General features: G+C 41.3%; 2 protein-coding genes across 2 annotated transcripts in view; one reads left to right on the top strand and one right to left on the bottom strand.

The window, feature by feature from the left end:
- Nucleotides 1-22,603, bottom strand: part of ABCG8 (ATP binding cassette subfamily G member 8) — a 38,254-nt gene that overhangs the window by 14,827 nt on the left and 824 nt on the right. The window contains exons 2-8 of the mRNA XM_030557661.1: nucleotides 21,909-22,076; nucleotides 19,765-19,882; nucleotides 9,687-9,797; nucleotides 8,693-8,849; nucleotides 5,952-6,190; nucleotides 5,387-5,519; nucleotides 2,695-2,964 (exon numbers count right to left, since the gene is read on the bottom strand). Coding sequence (XP_030413521.1) covers nucleotides 2,695-2,964; nucleotides 5,387-5,519; nucleotides 5,952-6,190; nucleotides 8,693-8,849; nucleotides 9,687-9,797; nucleotides 19,765-19,767 — 913 coding nt within the window. The 5' untranslated portion in view covers nucleotides 19,768-19,882; nucleotides 21,909-22,076. The remainder of the gene's footprint in view (nucleotides 1-2,694; nucleotides 2,965-5,386; nucleotides 5,520-5,951; nucleotides 6,191-8,692; nucleotides 8,850-9,686; nucleotides 9,798-19,764; nucleotides 19,883-21,908; nucleotides 22,077-22,603) is intronic.
- Nucleotides 11,642-22,603, top strand: part of ABCG5 (ATP binding cassette subfamily G member 5) — a 32,330-nt gene continuing 21,368 nt past the window's right edge. The window contains exons 1-7 of the mRNA XM_030557662.1: nucleotides 11,642-11,781; nucleotides 12,625-12,746; nucleotides 14,946-15,082; nucleotides 15,293-15,395; nucleotides 18,061-18,189; nucleotides 19,806-19,945; nucleotides 20,916-21,045. Of these exons, the coding sequence (XP_030413522.1) occupies nucleotides 11,666-11,781; nucleotides 12,625-12,746; nucleotides 14,946-15,082; nucleotides 15,293-15,395; nucleotides 18,061-18,189; nucleotides 19,806-19,945; nucleotides 20,916-21,045 (877 nt within the window). The 5' untranslated portion in view covers nucleotides 11,642-11,665. The remainder of the gene's footprint in view (nucleotides 11,782-12,624; nucleotides 12,747-14,945; nucleotides 15,083-15,292; nucleotides 15,396-18,060; nucleotides 18,190-19,805; nucleotides 19,946-20,915; nucleotides 21,046-22,603) is intronic.

Below are 22,603 nucleotides of genomic sequence, written 5' to 3'. Positions count from 1 at the left end.
CTGCATAAACAGCTGATCAAGGCTCAGTGCAAGGAGCGGATAAGCTGCTAATTTGACCATGATTGTTCCATTAGTCCATAGGCAGTTTAAACAGATTATTCCATGAATGAAGACACAATACATTACATGTCCCCCCCCCGCTCTCTCACTTTTGGATATGATCAGCTAATTTACAGTCTTCAGATTTTGAGACAAGTAGCACAAAATACCTCCAGTGCTTCCCGTATGCATGACAGGATGAAAGACAAGTTTTTGAAAATCTCAACTAACAAACACTATTTTTTTTCTCTGTTATAGCACCATTTTTCTGCAAGTAGATGGGTTGGAATCCTTCATGTGCCCATACCCATTAAGGCAGAAGGATCAGAAATCTGGAGAATTTAAGCAAATATACAGACCCTTATTTGTATATTAATTAATATGCAACCCATTATTTAAATAATTGGCAGTAAATATCCTGGTGTAAGGCTAATAAGGTCATCGCATGGAATGAGCTGATGGAATAGAGGAATTGTTATGCTCCTGATTAGCTCTGGCAACTCCCTGCTTGGTAGCCAGGTAAGTCTGGCTACTCCTTGTCCTGGACTAGGTGGAGGGTTCTAATTGGTCTTCCAGCTAGGGTTCCAATTTTGGTTGGCCATATTCCTGGAGATTTCATCAAATTACATAATCTTTAATTAATGATTCATCTTCAATTCCTGGAGACCCCAGGACAATCCTGGAGGCTTGGCAACCCTAATTCCAGCCCCTGTTACTGACCCTGAGCTGGGGAATCTGGCTGCTACCAGCTGGACAACACTTTGGGTGCCCAGCTAGGGAGGCTGCCCCAGGCTGGTGGGAGGGGGGTTCTGGCTGCTGCTGTTTGGCTGCTACTCACAGGCCCTTGTGGCCAAGGAGAGAGGAGTAGAGACCTGTCCAGTGACACCTTAGCCTTAGCTCTGCATGTGTGAACACCAGTGTGTTTGGGAGGTGACACTCAAGGTAGTGTCTCTGTGGTCAGCATCCTGAAGGCCACTAACCATAGAGATCTTGCCTAGAGAAGGCCAAATGACAGAGATTTCCCAGAGTGCCTCTGAGGCAGCCTCCCCAGGTGGAGGTCCTGTACACCCTGGGTGCGGCCCTGGGGTGGGGAGAGCCTCAATGTGCTCCAAGCCCAGGCCTCCACCAGTGACCACAGATTTCCTGCCCTGAGTGCTGGAGCTGGCTCCCCCAGCACAACTCCAGACACACCCAAAGGGATCACCCTACAGCAAGGCGGCCTGAGCCCACTGGGCCCCAGCTGACTGGGGACCACAGGACTGAGCATCTCTCTGAGTTCTGCAGGGTAAGAACTTCTCTGAGCTGCACATAGCCCTCTGAGCCACTGGGGCATGGGCCAGGCACAGCCAGGAGTGACATCTCCAAGATACCGGCAACTCCAGGGAGGAACCTGGGACAGTGACTTCAGATTTCTTTGCCAAGAGGAACAGAGTACCAGCTGTTCGGGTCCCCCCACCCCTTCTCCAGTATTCCACAACAGGGAAAACAAGGAACTCCTATAGTCACCATAATGCTCCCCCACCTAGGAAGTGGTGAAGTTACTTACCTTAGGAAACCAGTTTCCCACCCGGGAAACCAGAAGGTAAAGAGATCTCTGTAGAAAAGCAACTGATTGGCTCCCTTATTTTGTACTAGGTACAGAAAGCTCCAGAGCATGTAAAATGTGGGACTAACCATGTGTGAAACAAAGCAAGTGCAAACATTAGCCATACTTTGCAGGGGTGGATGGATTGTCACATACACAGTCACTTAAGGTTGGTTTTGCCATACAGTTCCACTTATTTTTAAACTGTTACTCTAGCAAAGAGTAACAAAAGCTCTGATACAGCATTGATTTATAAGTCACCTATCAGCAGGGCCGGTGCAAGGATGTTTCGTGCCCTAGGCGAAACTTCCACTTTGTGCCCCCCCATACCTCTGCCGTGAGGCGCCCCCTCCCGTCCCTGCGGCAGCTCCCCCCCTCCACCCTGAGGCGCCCCCTTGTGGCAGCTCCCCACCCCCACCCTCCACCCTGAGGCACCCCTCCCACCCCAGCTCACCACTGCTCTGCGCACGAGCACCCCAGCACGCCGTCGCTGCTTCACTTCTCCCACCTCTCAGGCTTGCGGTGCCTAAGCTGATTGGCACCGCAAGCCTGGGAGGCAGGAGAAGTGAAGCAGTGAAGCAGCTCACCTTTGCCCTGCCTCCTCCCCGAGCATGCCGTGGCTGCTTCACTTCTCCTGCCTCCCAGGCTTGCGGTGCCAATCAGCTTAGGTACCGCAAGCCTGGGAGGTGGGAGAAGTGAAGCAGCCATGGCCTCCTTGGGGAGGAGGCGGGGCAGAGGTGAGCTGGGGCAGGAGTTCCCCTGCGTGCTGCCCCTCCCCCTTACTTGCTGCAGGCGGTCCTCCCCACATTCTCCTGCCCCAGCTCCCTCCACCTAAATGCCAGCAGTGGCTGGGGCGGCCAAAGATCCGGCCACCACAGTTGCTGCTGAAGAAAATGGATCCCCCCAAATCCCAGCACCCTAGGCAACCCCCTAAGTCGCCTAAATGGTTGCACCGGCCCTGCCTATCGAGCAAATGGAATTCAATAAAAATCAGTGCATTACATAAGCTTATGAAAATAAATGATTTCATGCACCCAATTTTTATTTGTTTGATCACATTTGATACTAACCATAGAAATCTGCAGGATTGCTGTATTTTGGGCAGGGATAGCCGATTTCTGTGAAATATTGGACCATGTCCCGGGCTGTTCCAGAATAGATGGTAGTTCCAGAGGTCATCAGAAGAACTAAATCAAAGAGTTGGAATATATCTGATCGGGGCTGGTGAACTGAAAGGAGAACTAATCTGTTTCCTCTGGCAAGCCTGGATAGTGTTATCACAAGGTTGTGTGCAGTAAAACTGTCTAGTCCAGATGTGGGTTCATCAAGTATCAGTATTCCTGTCAAAGAGAAAAGTTGATGATGGGAAGCTTTGTTTGATTTTGTGTTGCATGTGAAATGGCACCAGTACGTAAAATCTTATTGATACATTTTTAAAGATTTTTTTCAAAGAAGCAAGATCAAATATTATGTAACAAGGAGAAAATTCCCTTCCCTAAAGTTCTTTCTCCACATTACCAAACCATTTCCTGTAGTTCCAATCCTGCTCCTACACAAATTAATAAAAATTGACATTGACTTTCAATGGGAGTAGATTCAGGCCCCATGTTTTAATTTCCAGTGTTTTTCTCCTAACTTTCAGCTTTATGTAATAGATACAAGACTGTAACAGTAGTCAGTTCTGTATCTTTCCATGTACAGTAACTCCTCACTTAAAATCATCCCAATTAACATTGTTTCGTTGCTGATCAATTAGAGAACATGCTTGTTTAAAGTTGTGCAATGCTCCCTTATAATGTAGTTTGGCAGCTGCCTGCTTTGTCCACTGCTTGCAGAAAGAGCAGCCCATTGGAGCTAGCTGATGGGGGCTTGGAACCAGGGTGGACCGGCAGCCCCCTTATCAGCTCCTCGCTCCCCTAAGTTCCCTGTGCAGTAGCAGCCCAGCAGGCTATCAATTGCTGGACAGTTCAGCTGTCCCTCCCCCGACTGTCATGTGCTGCTCCTGCCCTATGCCTTGGAGCTGCTCCTGGGCGCCTTCTGCTTGCTGTGCAGGGAGGGGGGAAGAAGGGGGCTAATGTCAAGGTGTCCCCCTCCCCCCTACTCCTGCACCCTGCTTACCCCATCTCCACAGAGCGGGGGGACACACGACAGGGCTCAGGATGGAGGGACCTTGCTGGTAGCAGCTGCTATCTCAACTTCCTAATCTACTTAAAAAGGCAATGTACTAAGGGTGCAATCAGCATATTTAAAGGGGCAATGCACATCTCTCTCTCTCCCATATACAGGGTGTGTATCTCTGTCCACCCTCTGACTCCACCACCTAACTCAACCAAGCTTCACAATCACCATTGCTGTGTACAGTATTAAACTGTTAAAAACTTATATTGTACATATATATATATCTGGTGAAAAAAAAATTCCCTGGAATCTAACACACACACATCAGTTTATATTAATTCTTATGGGGAAATTGGATTTGCTTAACATTGTTTCACTTAAAGTTGCATTTTTCAGGAACGTAACTACAAGGTTAAGCGAGGAATTACATGAGATGTAGATTCAGTGTGGTTAGAGTTTAGTGCAATACTTCCACTCATATTCTGTGTTCAGACTACTTGCATCATTCAGTTGAAAAGAGTCACATGGGGTGTGCAAACTCCTCAAAACCAGAAAGTTAAAGTTATCCCCCCCCCAAAAAAAAATAGGAGCATGAAAGTGAAGAGAGGAGAAATAAGTTCTACATTAATATTTTCTATCTGAAGGTTTCTTTGCAATTGGTTGTTGAAAACTCAAGTGGGATAATGTCAAACATTTTGAGACCTAGTATTCACTGTTTATATTGAGGCCCCAAGTAGTATCAAGTGCTGTACAGGCACACACAAAATCGTGGGCCTAGATCCTAAAAGATATTTAGGCATGTAGCTCTCACCTAAATCCCTTTGAGGATCTGAACCATGAAGAGCTTATTATGAGTAAATATAGAGTTTGAAGTGCTATAAAGGAGAAATTTGTATTTAATTTATCTTTTCCTGGAAACAGAAAGTGTTTTGCATCAATACATATCTCTTTTCCTGAGCAGCACTTACTGAAAAACATTTTTTTTGCCTCCCCTGTAATTGTGGAAAAAGTAGCCTTATCTACACTGGGAATTTTCACACCCATGTTTCCTAAAGAAGGCAAGTGTACTGATAGAAACTACAATATAGACATGGATTAGGCTTTATTACCACCATGTTGGCAGGTGAGAACAGGGGTAAAAACAGCTGAGCCTCCCTGAGTTTTCACTGCATGAGGCTCACCCTGTCGGTAATTTACAAATCTGAAAAATCCTAGTGTAGCCACAGGCACTGATATTACCATCTAGTACCCTAGTCCTACAAATTCTAATTAACATAATCTTTACTCTCACAAATAGCCCAACTGAAGTCAACAGGACTAATAGTGTGCATAACAGTTTGAAAGACTGGGCACATAACACTGGAAAAGTGATTACAAGATATAGGGTCTGATTCTGATTCTACTGAAGTTAACAGAAATTCTTATGGTGACTTAAATGGGAGATTAGGTCAATAAACTGCATAATAAAGCCACTAATGTCCAAGTAAATAATCTTCCCTGCTTGTATTTAAAATGTAAATAGGTACAATTGCTGCAGCCAGTGGGGAAAAAAAAATATTTCCCTTACTAATGTAACCTCTCCCCCTCACCCCCCCACCAATCTGGTTTTGTGGTTTAATTAAGACGGATGACTTTATTGCTCACCAGGGTTCCACAGCAGCTGCACTCCAATGCTTACTCTTCGCCTTTCTCCCCCCGACACACCTCGGATGTATTCATTCCCTACTCTTGTGTTTGCACACTGTCGTAACCGCAGTTCCGCTATAACATTTTCCACCTGGAGGGTCCAGGATAAAGCAAGGGATGGTTGTTTAATCATTAAGTACAATGCACAGTGCACACCCAAAATTACATTTGGCTTTCCTCATGGTTCAAATATTTCTGTGCTATCTGATCAATAGCTAGCTTAAAAGAAACTTTGACGTTCTCAGAGGTAACATTTTCTAAAAATTCAGCAATTCATTTCTTAAATTAAATTCATTTCCCTAAAGCTTTCCCTAATTGCCATTTGGAACAACTGCAGCTTTCTATCTGAGAGCAAAAAAAATTAAAACCTATTTATAAGCAAAAATAGACAAATCAAGCTTTAGATTTTACAGCTTACACAACAAATGCCCAGTTCAATTTAACTGTTCTTACCCCAAACATACTTGGGTAATTATGTCAAATACATTTTTGACAACTTTTTTTTCTCAGCAGCTTTAATTACCCTTTTTTCCCTTTGTGAGTCTGAAAAAGTCTTCGGGAGACGCAGTTTTGCAATGAATAATAAAGTTTCTTTGACTGTTAGGTTGGGTAGTAGTTGATCATCCTGACGCACATGTGCAATGCATTTCTTAACAAGCTGGTGAGTACTGGGTTTTCCATTGATTATGATTTGGCCAGATTTAATTTTCCCACCATGATCTCGACAGGTTATCACGTCAAGTAAGGATGTTTTTCCACAGGCTAGAAAAATCATAATTTAAAAAGTTAAAAATCTCTCTGAGTCAAATTCTAGAGCTGTTCCATTTGGTCACAAAAATGAGGCAAAAGTTTTTGCCACATTCATGTGGCTCCATATTCACCCCCATCCTAAGTCTCGCTGTAGCTTATTTCAGAACCCCTGAAGGAGAACAGCCTGTGAAGGAAGGGATGGTCTCTAGCTGATTAGCTCTTCCCAGAGGGCTCCTCCTGGACTACATTTGCAGAGGTCCTGCCTGAATGTGGAGTGAGAACTGCAGCAGAGAGCTTCTAAGACATGCTTCTCCTTCTGGCTGCCCATATCATAATGATGAGTATGGTATAACATATAGGAAGAAAGAGAGATCAGACAGACAAAACCAGTAGGTATGTAGGTCGAGGCATGTTCTTATGCAAACCAACCAGACAGAATTTGCCCCTGTATTTTTAAAACTAGCATAATTCATCTGTGTTGCAAACATTTTCTGAAACTGAAACGTGCATTTGAAACCAATTGGAGGATCTAAACCCAGGGTTTTTAGGTAATGTAGTGGGCACCAATAAGTAGGAGACCTGAGTTCAGGGTTTGACTTTGTTTTGAGCCAAAGGTTTAGGACATCTCTAGAAGTTATAATGCGAACTCTTAGGCTAGACCAGTGATTCTCAACCAGGGCTACACTTTCCCCTGGGGGTGCACAGAAGTCGTCCAGAGAGTACATCAACTCATCTAGATATTTACATAGTTTTACAACAGGCTACATAAAAGGCACTAGAAAAGTCAGTACAAACTAACATTTCATATGGACAATGACTTGTTTATACTGCTCTATATATTATATGTTGAATATTCCAATTGATTAATTTTATAATTATATGGAAAAAAATAAAAATGAAGCAATTTTTCAGTAATAGTGTGTGTGATACCTTTGTATTTTTATGACTGATTTTATAAGCAAGTGGTTTTTAATTGAAATGAAACTTGGGGGCTACACAAGACAAACCAGACTCCTGAAAACGGTACTGCATAGTAGTCTGGAAAGGTTGAGATCCACTGAGCTAGAGGACTACCAGCGAGACTGCTGCCTTATATAGAATGGCTCTAATTGAGCTCCAAAGATGCCTGAAATCTTCAAAACCCAACTCCTCCCACTCCATAACAAAGTTATGGACTGAAGTTAACCGTATCTGTAATTATACACATTTTTGCCTCACCCTGGTCTTGATCATGTGGTGTCTTGAGAATTCTGTCCTTGGTCCAGCAAACACCTTTTACACAGGCTTAACATTAGGCACAGGGGGTTCTGCATGGACACAGGGTCCACACTACTGGATATGATTGCAGGACTTGGCCTAAATTTGTATTATAAACTTGCTTTGTGGAATTATTGGTGAACATGAATAAATATGGTGTTTTTAAAACATGCAATATTGGCTCACACTTAGGGGAACAAGACTAAAATAATGGAAACAAAATATTTGGAAATAAATAACAAATGTCTTGTTCTCTCATGTTGTGTGATATAGCTTGTAAACATGCACACAGTTCCTTCATTATTAATTATTATTATTTATTTATTATTTAATTTATTACTGGTCTTCACTTTAGAAGATGAATTCCCTGCTTGATTATTTGAGGGTTATTTTTATGTAGAATTTTTTTAAAAAAGAAATCCATCCATTTGCAAACCATATATCAATCCATTTGTGACTGACACAGTGATTGCTAACAATAAAGTGAAACTCCTCAGCAATTTTGACCAACTTCACTAAAGTATTTAATAAAGTAGTTAATAAACTTTTTTTAAACTGTTTCAGACCAGTTAGCTGAATGGGGTTTGTGCTTACTGTAAGCTACTTAACAAATACATAGCAATATAATGTTGTTCCATCCAAAGCTCTTTTATCACAGAGGATTCCCGAAGTACAACTTTATTTTGCAAGCAAATCTCTGACCCAGACAACCCCAGAAAGCAGGTAAATTATGGAGGAAATTCCACTGGCCTCTGCAATGAGGACACAAGGTGGACATAAGGTGGTAGTACTGCCACTGCACACTCTTGGCGCTGGCTGAAGTCAGGACAGCTACGCATTCTGGTCAGAGCTGTTGATCACTCACTTTTGGAGGTGGCTCAGCCAGTGCAAGGCCCCTTCACGCCCAGCAGTGCAGGGACTGCAGGCATTTTGCATTGTTCCAGGCAGACCCAGGAAATCTGGCCCATAAAATGAAATGATGGAAAAAACATCCTTTAAGAAACTTCGTGGCAAGCAAATCTACAAATTGTAACAAAAATTCTTTTCACAACAAAATCTAACTGTCTTCTGCTGGGGGCCCACCTTATATTTTTTATGAGCATACTGCAGTGATGTATAACATCTATTTCTAGGGAGTGTTTCTCTGTTGGATGGTTACATATCCTTTGGCATTCAAGGGCTTCAATAGTACCGTTGTTATCTATTGTACATTTTATTGTAAAGGCTTGGTCAATGCAGTAAAGCTTTCAGTCCTACCAGAGCTTCCTATCATAGCTAGCATCTGGCCACTTTGAACTTTAAAGTTCAGATTCTGGATTGCTGGCACATGGGAATCTGGGCCTTTGTTCCACATCCAAGGCATTTTCAGCTCTGCTAGGTTCTCATACCAGGGAATCTGAGATGCCATGTTAACCTAATATAAATAAATAGAAAAAAAAGCCCTCCATTCAGAAAGTCAATACTGTAGCAATAAATACTTTAAAAGTTAAGATATATTACAAAGCTGAAAATGCATGAAAACACCTGCAACCAACCTCGGGCAAATTCTCTAAATTATGTTTTGACTAATTCCATTTGCCAGACATGCATTGTTTCTATATATTCTTTCTTATCATTGATTGATTGCCAAACTGGTTGATTACCAAATATCTGTCTGCCTCTCTAAAATAAAAGGTACTGTGTATATGTCTGTTTGAAAATGCAAATACTGCCCTGCCCTTTACCAAATATACACAAAGCATTAAGCCTTTGCAAGCTGAATTTCTCCTTGTTAAATCAATGGGCATGATTTGTGGGGTCTCCAGCAGCTACTTAGTATTTTGCAGCTCTCTGTCCAGCCTAGGGTATGTTCCTGACAGAAAGGAGACATAACTTTTCACCCTGGTGATTCCAGCTGCCAGAGTAGCCCCTTGGATTTTGGTTATTTAGGTGTAACTTCATGCTGCCCTGAGCCTGCCCCAATCAGGAGAACACTAAGGTGGCTGTCTCACCCCTTAGCAGTGTGAAGTATATCTCAGCTGCAACTGAGGATCTTTCTAGACCACTATTTAAAATGCAGCCAAAGACCCGATCCTGTATTCACCGTGCACCCAAAACTTCCATGGCTTCAGTGATGTTTGTGTGTACAACAACTGTAAAATAGGGTCCCAGTTGCTACATGTAATTTAATTCCACATTACTTTTTACAGTGCCTAAATGTTACGAGAAGGAAATTGTTGTATACATTAGCAAGATAAAGTAGACCTTGTACCTGGTAGTTGAGCTCTCTGACTTCTAGGAAATTTGATTTGCCACTGTATGTAAAATACAGGCTGTTATCCTCTTCAGAGCAAAAAATACTATCTCTGAATCTCCTGATTGCCTATAGGAATTATTAAAAGATTAATTACAACTCACTTCTTTCTCTAAACAGCATTTTAAAAATGAGAGAAAGCAAGGGAAATGCTTTCAATGTGTAATAATAGCCCAATTGATTTAGTTACTGTAGCACAAAATGTAAATAGTTTAAATGAGTTACCTCTCTCTAGTACCTGGAAAATTACTCTGTAGAGGTGCGTGAAAATTCAAAAAGAATATGTGGTGGGTTTTTTGTTCATTTGTTTGCTTGCTTGGCTTTTGTCTGGACCTGAACATGTCCACTTTCAAAACAAAAATGGACCCAATTTCATTCAACCTTGGTCCTATTTCTGAGCAAGATTTGAAACTTTGATTTTTAGCTTCTCCTTACATAGTTAAGCAGGCCCTGTTTAGCCCAGGCAGTCTTCAGCTTTACGTGGGGAGAGCCTGCATGCCTGAAGATTCTACTTCTAACTCCAGGTCCTGGACCAGAGTCTTCCTCTTTCCTTTGAGCCACCACCCCAGCTTTCATCCAGTCTTTATTCCTGATTTTCCCCTCACCCTCCAAGACTATCCTCTCCAAGTCCCTTAATTTGCCATGATCTGGACAGACAAGTTTATTCCTCTCCAGTCTAGCCCTGTTGTAAGCCAGACATTGGCTGGAGGTGAAGCATCAAAGGAATCCACACACATATTGTCTTTGGCATGTGCTGATTGGGCTTATCTAAAGTAACTGTCTGCACTTCCTGCATACAGCCAAACTACAGCTCAGGTCTGACTCAACCCTTTGAGTCCAGGTAGATAGCAGTGCAAAACTGAGCAGATAAACCAAGGCACCTACTATTCATAGAAACAATACAGAAGCCTCCCATAATTGCTGAAACAATTTCAAACAAACAGAAAAGTACATTAAAGTCACTTTCTATATAGTAATACACCCCAGCAAATGCATTTAGTTAATTTTAGTATGTATATGGCCCCTAATACTGATATCTGAGTGCCTTTTGCATGTTAATGCATTTATCCTCCCAGCACTACTTTGTGCAGTGTGGAAGTTCTATTATCCCTTCTTTACAGACGGGAGGACTAAAGCACAGGTTTACACAGGAAGTCTGTGGCAAAACCCAGAAGAGAACCCAGATTTCATGTGTCCCAATCAAGCACCTTGATTACCAGCCCATGTTGCTTCTCTAAGGGCTATATATTGCCTTCATTCCACATTCCCATGCAGATGGAGGACACTATATGTCAAATCCAATTTGCTGTTTAATACAGCTAGTGCTAAATGCTGTCTGCAGGAGTTTCCCCTTCAGTTCTGTATGAACTCCACTCACCGACAAATCCAGATTTGTAGCCTGGCTCCCAATGGCATGCTCCGGAGGGACTGTTTCAGTCATTTCTTTCATATTTGGGATGGAGCTTTCTCTCCGTATTGCCATTTTCTTTTCTGTTTTTAAATACTGTGCTTACTGTGGAAATCCTTCTCCTCTTGGTTTTGAGCTTGACCCCCTTCCAAGCCCCCTACAAAAATATAGCTGGTGTTTCTCCTGACACTCTGGGTCTCTCTGTTCTACATGTCTCTGTAGATGGGGCAATGTTCTCCTTTTCTGGGATAGGCTAAAGGTTAATCAGATATAGTTATGACTAATCTGTCAACTGTGCTTGGAAAGGAAAAGAGAGAAAAAGTGAACTGACAACTACACAGCTTTCTGTTGAATAATTTCATGAGTTTAGAAATAAGGCTGAGTCCATGACTGATCCTGTGGACTATTGGCAGAGTGAAGCTACATCTATTAATTTGGTAGCGACTTGGTGCTGAGTGTTTACCTGAATTAACTGATTTACCAGCTGGTTGAGAGGGTGATTTAAGTAAAGCGTCCATTCTGCCTGAAGATGATGCAGCCTACTGAGATGGAAAGGAGTGACTGCGGTTCCAGAGCTGAAGAAAGGATGTCTGTTATGATTCCACATAACAGTGTCAGCGTCCATGGGATCTCCTACACAGTCAGGTAAAGCTAGTAAGGACCAGCAATGTAAGCTGGGACTCTGCAACAGCACCAATCCTCAGACCACGGGGATAAGACTTCCCTTAATTTATAGCATAACAGTAACAGGGATTTAGTTTGAAGATGATGGACCTTAGTCTTAGTCCAGTGAAGGGAGACACCAAGATGAATTTGGCCCTATCTGTCTTGTAGTTAAGACTATATTTTCCTGAGAGTAAGGAGTGATTCTGCTTTCTGAAGATTTAATAAGTGATTCTTTAAAGGAGATCTCCAAAGGAGAATAAAACCAGGCCTGTACCTTTCATGCATATTTATGATATATAAAGAAAGCCTGGAAGAGTTGTGGTTTCATTTCTTTTGCTTGTTTTAAGACATTTAAGCGTCTGTCTTGGCTGGAAGACTCTGATATGACTGGGGAGCTAGTGAGCTGGTGATGCCAACAGAGCTAATACAGAATAAGATGAGCTATTAAAAGGGGAAGGGATTTTTAGTCAAATCTGTTTAAAACTTTGGTTTTTTTTGTTAATTGCTATTTAATTTCAGTGGTTTTGTTAAAGTCTAAAATCCTCATCCTTACATTTAAAGCGCTCACAATAAATATTACTTATACCTCCCTTTGGTCATCCACCAAAACCAGGTTAGATCAGGAAGGTTAAGTCTGGTTCTACTAAGGTAAAAAACAAGCAGAAAAAAACCTTTTAGAAATTTTTTTTTTTCTGATTCTCTTTATACATCAAAGCAGCAAAAAAGGGCACAAGCCCAATTTTTGAAATGTTTTTTACATGTTAATTTAAATTCTTCCAAATGCCACATTTCATCCTTTTCAATCTTTTTTTTTTTTAAAAGAGAACGTGTTGGACTTTGGTGGGATATCCCATCATATCATAAAAAATACACACGGCAGATCCTCAAAGATGTCTCATTTCACATAGAGAGTGGCCAGATTATGGCAATTTTGGGAAATTCTGGTAAGTAGTTTGAAATTCCAAATCCAAAATACTACTACTATAAAAAAGTCATGCTACATGAATGTGGGTACTTCTGTAATAAGGTCACAATGTGGATAAGCACTGGTTTACTTAGATTTGTATTTTTAAATAATGGAACTCTTGCAGACTATCAAAGACTTTCTGAAAAGGAAAAGTTGTATCATTGCATACATAGCCACCGTCAACCTGTACTCTTTAAAAACATGGCATTTTTAGTTGCACTCTCAGTAGAATATATGTGTGGTTGTTCATGGGGTACCAGGGACAGTGAGTCACCTTGTTACTTCCTGCCTCTAGTGAGAGAGGGTCTTGCCCATTGTAACTTTAAGCTAGTGCCCTGACACCACCAGCCTTTCAGCCACTTAAGCACTCTCCTCCAAGCTATGCCAGCCCGGTCTTTGCCTTGCAGGTTGACAATAGAGGCATTCTGGTCCCCAAGTGCTTTTGATATCCCCTGTGATATCTAGCCCCTAAACTGGCTACTCACAGAAATTCCAGATCCTCTGCCCCCACAGATTTATTTAAGAAACAATGAAGAGTCAATTAGAAGCAAGATAGTGATGGAAACGGTTACAATATGAAACAAAATCATGAAATGCAAACTAGCACCTATGCTTATGAATAGTTATCTTTCCTGTCTAATAAAGTAGGTTTTCCCTTGAAAGTTCAGTCTGTTGTAGAGCTGGCTGGCTTTGCAGGAACCAAGTTCCAAACTTTCATGAAAACATCCCCATGTCACAAGATGTTCCTCAGTGAATGGATTCAGAGTGCTTTTCCCCACTCTGTATTATGCTGAAAAAGTCTTTTGTCTTTATTCACTTATAGGGTGATCCCTCTGACTGTTATAATGGTACTTTTTCACCTCCAAGTTATTTAAGTTGTTTGCAGTTGTCTCTGATGGTTTTCCATTGATAATCTTGGGAAGCAAGGCTAGACAACTGAGCCTCACCTCACCTCACTGGCTAATCAGGGAGCGTTGACAATTCTGCCTGAATGATCCATCCCTGAGATGGATCATTCTCTGGTGTCTAAGTTTTACTCCAAGACCAAAAAAGCATCCTTTCAATATAGTTATATTATTTCTTCAATATTACCCATAAGTGCATTTCACAATGATTACGAGTCTTAATAAGTTACGAGCTTTCAGTAGATACCTTACATGTTATCTGTTATGAATAAATACCTTGTAAGATGTGTTTGGTGTGGTGAGTTTCAGACCTGAGATGAGAGTTGTTTGCAGAGAACAGGGGATCTTTTCCAAAGGGGCCTCTGTGTCACAATATGGTTTCTTCCAAACTTGCCAGAGTTTTTCAGGTCTGTGTATGTGATTGTTATTTGGTTTCCCGGGCTAACAATTTTCATCCTTTTTTTTCATTTTGGATTAAATTAAACCCTGTGCAAAAAGCCAGCACAGGGCCTATTAATCACTTAAGTTCTACTTAAGCTGTTTTTTGAGCTTCCAGTGGTACTTAAATGGTGCATAGGCCTTGTGCTGCAGAGGAGTTAGGCCCTCTCAAATCCTCCATTATCTTCCTCTTGCATTCCAAATGTAGTGCAAGCTACCTGCCCCTGCCTACAGTGCTGCTCTTGACTCTTACTACTGCTGCTCTTCCTCACTATTCTGCTCAACCTTCCTGTCTCCCTGCTACCTTCATGGCCTTCTCCCACTCTCATCTTCATAACTTCTCCCATGTTGCCCCTTATTCCTGGAATTCCCTCTTGCCCCTGGAACCAAAGATGAAATTTCTTCATTTACATTTCTCTTCAGAACTTATTTCTCCCATGAAACCTACTAGTCTCCTATGAAAATGCTCCAAAAAGTGCTCTCAATGTTTTGAAGCAGAAGCAGCCCTGGTCCTCCATCCTTTCTGATCTGTTTTGTCTTTCTCTTTAGATTGTAAAAGATAGGACAGGAACTGTAGTCCTCAATGTTTTGTATAGCATCAAGCATAACGAGAGTGCTTACCAAATGATGAGAAAACAATAGAAATTTACACAGACTCTAACACTCCATTTAACTTTCACAGGCTGCCTTTTCACACTGATCTATTTTTTCATTAGACATGTGTACAGTGTCTAGCACAATGGAGTCATGGCCTCTGATTGGGGCCCATAGGTGCTGCTATAATAAAAGTAAGAATTAATATGAATAAGATTTTTTAAAAAACTGTCTAACAGGCTCTGGAAAAACAACTCTGCTGGATGCAATATCAGGAAGACTGAGACAAAAAGAAAATTTCTTTGGTAATGTGTACATGAATGGGCAAAAGCTGAAGAAAGAACAATTTCAGGACTGCTTCTCATATGTTCAACAGGTTGTTTTTTAATTTCTTATGCATGGAACTTTTTGTTATCACAAAGTTGTCATAATAATAGAATCATATGACTTAATTGTGATTTCACTAATCTTGCTGTAAATCAGGAGAATCTATAGAAGTCAATGGAACTATGCTGTTATGAAATGTGTGTCAAAGCAGAACCATGCACAGAGTTACTACAATACTGTTGTTCTTTTCATGTTTTAGAATGATACTTTGTTAGGTTATCTCACCATACAAGAATCTTTGACTTACACTGCTTTACTCGCACTTCAGAAGCACTCCAGCGACTTCATTAAAAAGAAGGTCAGTATGTTTTATTCTTTCGAGACAAACAAGACAATCTTTTCAGATATGTCCAGCTGATCAGCTACCCTAATTTTATAGACACTACTTTTTAGCAGATTTGGATTCCCAAGTTCAATTCATGCTCTCACATTATCCTGCTTTAAAAAGGAAGCCAAGTATCATTGTTCCTATTTTACATGTGAGGAAACAGGCATGTACAAGTGAAGTGACCTGTTCAGGATCACAAAGGAATTCAGCAACTGAGGCAGGAATAAAACTCTCTGGGCTCCCGACTGCCAGTTCTGTGGCATGCTGCCATCTGGGGAAATAATGAACATGTTGGAATGAAATTAGTGTTGCTGTTGCTGTGTCAGTCACAGAATATTAGAGAGACAAGGTGGGTGAGAACATCTTTTATTGGACCAACTTCTGTTGGTGAGAGAGACAAGCTTTTGAGCTTACACAGAAGAAGATGACCTGAAGAAGAGCTCTGTGTGAGCTCAACAGCTTCTCTGTCACCACAGAAGTTGGTCTAGTAAAAGATGTTCTCACCCACCTTGTCTCTTTGGAATGAAATGAATGAATGAATGTACCACGAAGCAGTACCAATTTCTACCACATGGGAGAATGAATTTGATACCAAATTCAGAACTCCTGAAGTGGCCATTCCCACAGTATCTTGGCACCATTACATACATTTAGAACTCCATCATTTCCCTCCTTGAAGAAGAACAAAGCTTTTATATCCTCCCCACTTACTGCTGCTTTACTGTGAGGAATTGAAGATATTATTTATTTGTTAACCCCTGACAGCATGATCAGCCCTGCACCATGCACAGCAGAAACACAGCCCCTGCCCACTGAATTAACAATCTGAATGGAGACAACAAAAATAAACACCAAATGGACGGGGAGACCCAGAAGGAGGGGTCTATCTAGGTCATTAACATTCTAGCAAGAGGGAAAATGGCTGCTGCTAGGCGGCCTGTGGGGTATGGAAGTCTATGAAGCTGTTTGTGAGAAGTTGCCTAGGAATCGGATAGTGGCCTCTAGACAAAGATTCTTACTCATCAAGTGTGGAGTTGCATCTCCTGGGAGGTGCCATCTATTTAGGGCCTAGCCTGCAGTCTTCACTCAAGCAAACATGAGTTGTGCTTGAGTAAGGTCACAGAACCTGTCCCTTGGTCAGTGAAACACGGCTTTCCTGGTTCTTTAGAGCCCTACACCCTGATTCTCATTTATACTAAGGCCCCTATACACTGCTCTGGCCTTGCTCACTTTAAGGCCCCTTTACATGACCAGAGAGAGCTGTACAGACAGCCAAGAAAATCGTGCAGCAGGAAGGTCCATTCCTTGCTCTTCTGAGCTACAGATCTGTTGCAAATTATGCCTGTAAGCCACACACCATTTGTTTCTAGGCTGAGGCACAAAGACCAAATTTTTACAGTGTCTCCAAACAACAAAGTTTTATTGCGCAAGGTTCAAACAATGTTCGAATGGGGTGTCCCCCTGCTAATCGGAGAGACAAAAGCTGCAGGTTACATAGGGGCTATATACCTTTTAGCAATGCAAATTACCCTCCTGGGTTGTGAGCCTTAGCCAATAAACAAGCCTTTTTCTTATCATTAGCCTATTACAGCTAATTATGATCCTTATGTTGGCTATTGCGTAGTCCAGCTGTTATCTTTCATACTAGAATTTCCGTTATTTGTGCTGTTGCTAACTGTTTTCCTGTCCTTTTTTCTGTTTATGGTTTTACCTTGTTTTAACACTGCCCTAAGGACCCTGGTCGTGATGTGCTCGCTTTTAGTTAATGGTGGATCTGGGCCTTACAGAATAGGGGAACTTACAAAATGGAATTGCTCATGCTAACTGCCCTTAACAGATCAGCACCAATAGCCTGTACTGGATATAGTCCAGCACAATTCCTGATGGGAAGACAATTCAAATACTGTTCTGCTTTTGGAAAAGATGATCTCTCCAAAGTGGCCAAACATGAAGAGAACAGCCAAAACAGATAAAAAGGCAAAAAGAGATTAAGAACAATTTTACAAGAGATGTCACTCAGTTAGAGAACTGCTGGATCTAGAATCTGATTAACCAAACTGGATGGAGAAAAAGGATGGACAACTCCAGCTGTTGTAAAGAAAAAGAATTAATTGCTCAGATCATATGTGATTGAAACTGACAATGGAGAGTTCAACAGAAACCATAGACTTCTACAAAAAGCGCATTCCTCAGAAAGAACACTCAATAGAGAAAACTCTGTAGATGGCAGATGCAGAACAATATTCAAGAGATTTCAAACTGACCACTGCCAGTCATTTAAACTAATGGACAGACAGATGGCTAAGATGCTATGCATTCAGGTGATGTAATTAGAAAACTAGCGTCAGAGACATTTGACTGACTGATTTGTGTTGAACTTCAAAGATAGCATGATACTGCATATTTTGTAAATAGTCAACTGCAAATGAAATTCTACCTTCCCATCCAAGAATGAAATAAAAATAAGTCCAGATTATTGTAAATAATTCCCACTAACACAGAGCGTGGGCAGCATATTGGGGGCAATTTAGAATGATATGAGCTGCTTCTCACAGTTTTTAATGTAGTGTGCAACTGTCTGAGTTGGGCAGTGAACATTACTTCACGTTCTTTTTAAATTGTAATTATTTTTCAGGTAGGTGCTGTTATGGCTGAGCTGAGTCTCAGCCATGTTGCTACTAATGTAATTGGAAGCAGTATTTTTAGGGGAATTTCTGGTGCTGAGAGGCGTCGCGTTTCAATTGCAGCCCAGCTATTACAAGATCCTAGTGAGTACTGAACAGCTTTTCAGAATAAAACAAATACCTTGTCCTTTTCATTATGCTGTCACTTTGCACACACTCCCACCACCCACCTCTAAATAACATTTTAAAATATAAGAGCACTTTTCTTCTATCATAGATCCACACTCCAAACTGCCATTGATTTCAACATGCAGGCTCATTGCACAATCAACTCTGCAGAGAGGCAGAAATGTCTAGTGACTAGAGCATAGGCTGAGACTCCTGTTTTGTCACTAACCGATGCTGTGGCCTTGGCAAGTCCCGTAGACCCTGATAGTTAAGTTTAAGCACATGCACAGATCTTAGGGATTTCAGCATGTGTTTAACCATGTGCTTAAATTAAGTCCTTTACAACTGTGCTTCTATTTCCCATCTGTGAAACAGAGCTAATAAAACTTATTTGTTTTAGAGGGGAGTTGTAAGGATTCATTTTGTAATGTTTGTTCAGCACTTTGTGTTTTCAAAGTGCTATGTAAGTGCTAAATATTATTATTTATTATTATTACTTAGTCCTTCATATTTATTTATTTGGATATAAAACAGAGCCAAAAAAGTAGCCTATACCCAAGCTCTACTTGCCTTGACAATTACTTACATTTGCAATTCAATTGGAATAACCATTTAGCAGTGCTCGTACAAAAGTTAATGCAACCAGCCAGTGAATGAAGCATATCCCGTACCTCAGCTAATGCAGCTTTTAGAGCATTGATATGCTGTATCCATTACTTTCTTGAACATTTTTTGTCAAGAAATTTATGATTTCTGTTGGGAACTTAAAAGGGGCAGTATAATACCTGTGTTGCAATAATTCAAAGAATCAATATTTGTAGTTTGCTACATTAATTCAGCCAGTGATGAAATGAGATTTGAAATTCCCTTGATGAATGATATACACTACATTATACACTGTATGAACTCTGGTTCAGTGACAGCAGTCATAGATACTAATAAAATTGGTGGACTGATCAGGGTGAGAATTTTGTGGAAAAAATAAAATCATTCATTTTCCAGAACTGTCTCTCTCTTCCTCCACCTCCACCCCCCGAATTCTTATGTATAATAAAATACACATTAAAATTACAAAGAAAATATTACACTAATAAGACTGGTTCACATACCGAACTATATACTGTACTACTGGATAATTTTAAATAGTTTATTATACAAAGCACAGTTATGTATACTGTGTGCATGCAGAATACACACTTCTAGCTAATTTTATGTACCATCCTATCCTTATAAGCATCATTTTATAATGCTAATTCTAAAAGCTGACAAACACACTGAATCTATTTTGGTAGCTTCACTAAGAAAAAGTCAACATAAAAAAATGATCAAGTTCTAATTCTGAGTATCAAAGAGAGGACCTGATCTTGCACTCTGTATTCACTGTGGTTGAAAATGGACCTCTGAAGCAAGTAAAGGCTGAAGGATCAGGCCAGAGAAATAAATGTGTTGTAGTTTTGCATACACAGGTTTGCATGGCTGTGACACTTTAGAGATAATTCTACAGTGTGCATTGAATGACCTATAAAGGACAGAAACTATAAATTTGCTTACCATTTAACTGAGTTTTCAGAAATTATCCTGGTTATTCACAGAGGTCATGTTTCTCGATGAACCAACTACAGGACTGGACTGCATGACTGCAAATCAGATTGTCTTGTTGCTTTCGGAACTTGCACGCAAAGACAGAATTGTGATTATTACAATTCATCAACCACGGTCAGAACTTTTCAGGGTAAGGAATATCAAAATGATAATAGCTTCTTACTGAGCAACACTCCATGCAGTTTTTCTTGCAGATGAGAGCTATTTAGCACAAAATTAAATACAGTCTATCTTCAAGTCCCAGCACTAGTTCCCATTTTCTACTGCATCAAATTCAAGCTGCTTGGCCTCACCTTCTGGGCCCTTACAGCTCTGCCCCTTTCCACTTCTCTGTTCTTGTCTCTATTCATACTTCCCATTGATCCCTCTGCTGTACCACTGATGCTAACCTCAACTGCTCATTTGTCCGCAACTGCCTTCATGCTTTTCTCGTCCCTGCCTTTCTGAACTGTAACAAATTCCTCTCCAGATTCCTTCAAATTCCTCTCCAACCCCCTTTTTTTTTCTGCGATGTAAGAAATGGACCAACTGGTAACAGAGAGGCCGAGGCACAGCTGGGTATAGTTTGTGTTCTATTTTTTTTAAAAAAGACAATTTACATAATGGCCAATATTTTCAAAAGTGGCTAGTGATTTTGTGTACCCAACCTGAGACACCCTTAAAAGGACCTGGCTTTCAGGAAGTGGTAAGCCTGCATGTCTGACCCTCCTGAGGCAGGTTAGCATATTTGCACCTATTTTACAGATCGGGGTTACTAAGAAACAGAGAGGGTCAGTGACATGACCAAGGTCACAAAGCGAGTCTGTGTCAAAACTGAGAAGTCAAGAGTTCATGGTTCCCATTTCTGTGCTCGGCCTGCACCTTTCTCTTCATAGCCGGTAGGATCCAATACCTTTAAGAAGGGTCAGTTCTAATAGTTTATGATTAAAAAGACATTTGGCAGTTCAGAAGTACAATAAGGAAATTTAATGACGGGTCAAATCTACGCTTCCTGTTAAAGAGCCTTTATTTACCAAATTGCAAAGTACTATTCTAGTATTAATGTTTTCCTTGTTAGTAGTAAGTTGATCTCATTACTATATATTGTGTTGTCCAACCAGTTATTTGACAAAATCGCCATCATGAGTTTTGGAGAATTGGTTTTCTGTGGGGCTCCTCCAGAAATGATCACATTTTTTAGTGATTGCAACTACGCCTGCCCTGAACAATCAAATCCTTTTGACTTTTATGGTAAGTTTATCAAACTCAGATTAGCAAAGATGTTGGCATTTTATTCTAGGCAAGCAGGTTGGAATTTTTGCCAACATAACTTATTCTAATTCTTCCTGTTCTTTGTAATTGTGCTAAGCAAGTTTGTTCCATTGCTTCTAAGTGGGGATCAATGCTATAAAATTATGTAATGTATTCAACAGAACAACTGTTCTTAAATATGAGAATAAAAGCAACTGTGGGATCAGCAACAACATAGTTTAGATCAGTTTTGAAAACATGCTGCTTTTATCTGGTATGATACTTATTTTAAACCTGTAGACTATAGAACATTCAGATGCCCTAGTGATAGGCAAACTATACAGAAAAGAACGAGCAAACAGATGTGAACTTTACTTTGGATCAGTAAACAGTACAAATACACAATAGCACTGCAATAGAGCAATATGAAACAATAGGGCAAACTAACAACACAGCTAGTGTTCCAGGTTCAGGGATCCTCTGGATTCCTTTGCTCCTAGGAATTTAGACTTGATTTTCCAAAGTATGTAGTGCCTTCAATTCCTATTGACTTTAATGGAAGTTGAAGATGCTCAGAGACTCCACAGCGTTATGCAGTATTTGGCTCTTATTGTTGATTTAAAACAAAACATTTACTTACCTTACGTAGTTATGGTTCTTCAAAACATTTTGTCCATGTGGATCCCACATGTGCCCCCTGCACATGAGACTAGAAGCTTTGATTTGCAGTGTTTCTGTGGCTGCTGCTGCGCCCTGCATGTCCTTGTGTCCCACCCAAGCCAACAGCATATAAAGAACAGAGAAGTCACAAACATCCCTCAGTTCTAGTGCTAATTCAGAAAATCAATTTAAGGAAGACTCACCAGAAAAAAGGTGGAGATGGAGGGCAGGTCATGAGATCCACACTGATGAACAGCATCTTGAAGAACCAGTTATTGCAAAGTAAGTTGCTGTTTTTTTCCTTTGAGAAATTGTCCAGAGATCACCATCTGGGAAGAAGCACTGGTTCAGGAAGTTGTTGTGGCTGGACACTGGAAAAAAGATGTTTTTTGTGGACATTGCAAAGCAGATGTCAATGAGGGATCATTACCAGGACATCAAGCAGTGCTAGATATAGCTGCAAACCTTCTGGACTTTACATATCATCAGAACTTGATTCTATGGTATGAGAAAAGTGTCTTGCATGCAGGGCCGTACTTACCCATACACAAAGTATGCAGCAGCATAGGGCACCAGGAAATTTGGGGCACCACATTTCCTGGTGCCCTGCACAGCTGCGTGCTGCTCCAGCCCCTGCCCCCCTTTCCCCAGGGTCCCTGCCCCTGCTCTGCCGCAGCCCTGCCCCCACTTCTCCCCTGCCCCACCTCCACTCCATCCCTTCCACAAAGCCCCAGCCCTGGTCTACCCCTGCTCCACCCCAACCCCGCCTCTTCCCACCCCTGAGGACTGCTTCAGGGCCAGGCCTGCACTCACCAGTGGCGGGAAATACAGTGGCCCTGCCCCAACTGCGCCATTGGTGAGTGCTGGGGGGCGGTTCCCCCTGTCCTCAAGCCGTCCA

The sequence above is a fragment of the Gopherus evgoodei genome, chromosome 3 (genome assembly GCF_007399415.2).
Source record: "Gopherus evgoodei ecotype Sinaloan lineage chromosome 3, rGopEvg1_v1.p, whole genome shotgun sequence".
Lineage (NCBI taxonomy): Eukaryota > Metazoa > Chordata > Testudines > Testudinidae > Gopherus > Gopherus evgoodei.
The sequence above is the reverse complement of the archived record's forward strand: the minus strand, read 5'-3'. Positions and strand labels throughout refer to the sequence as shown.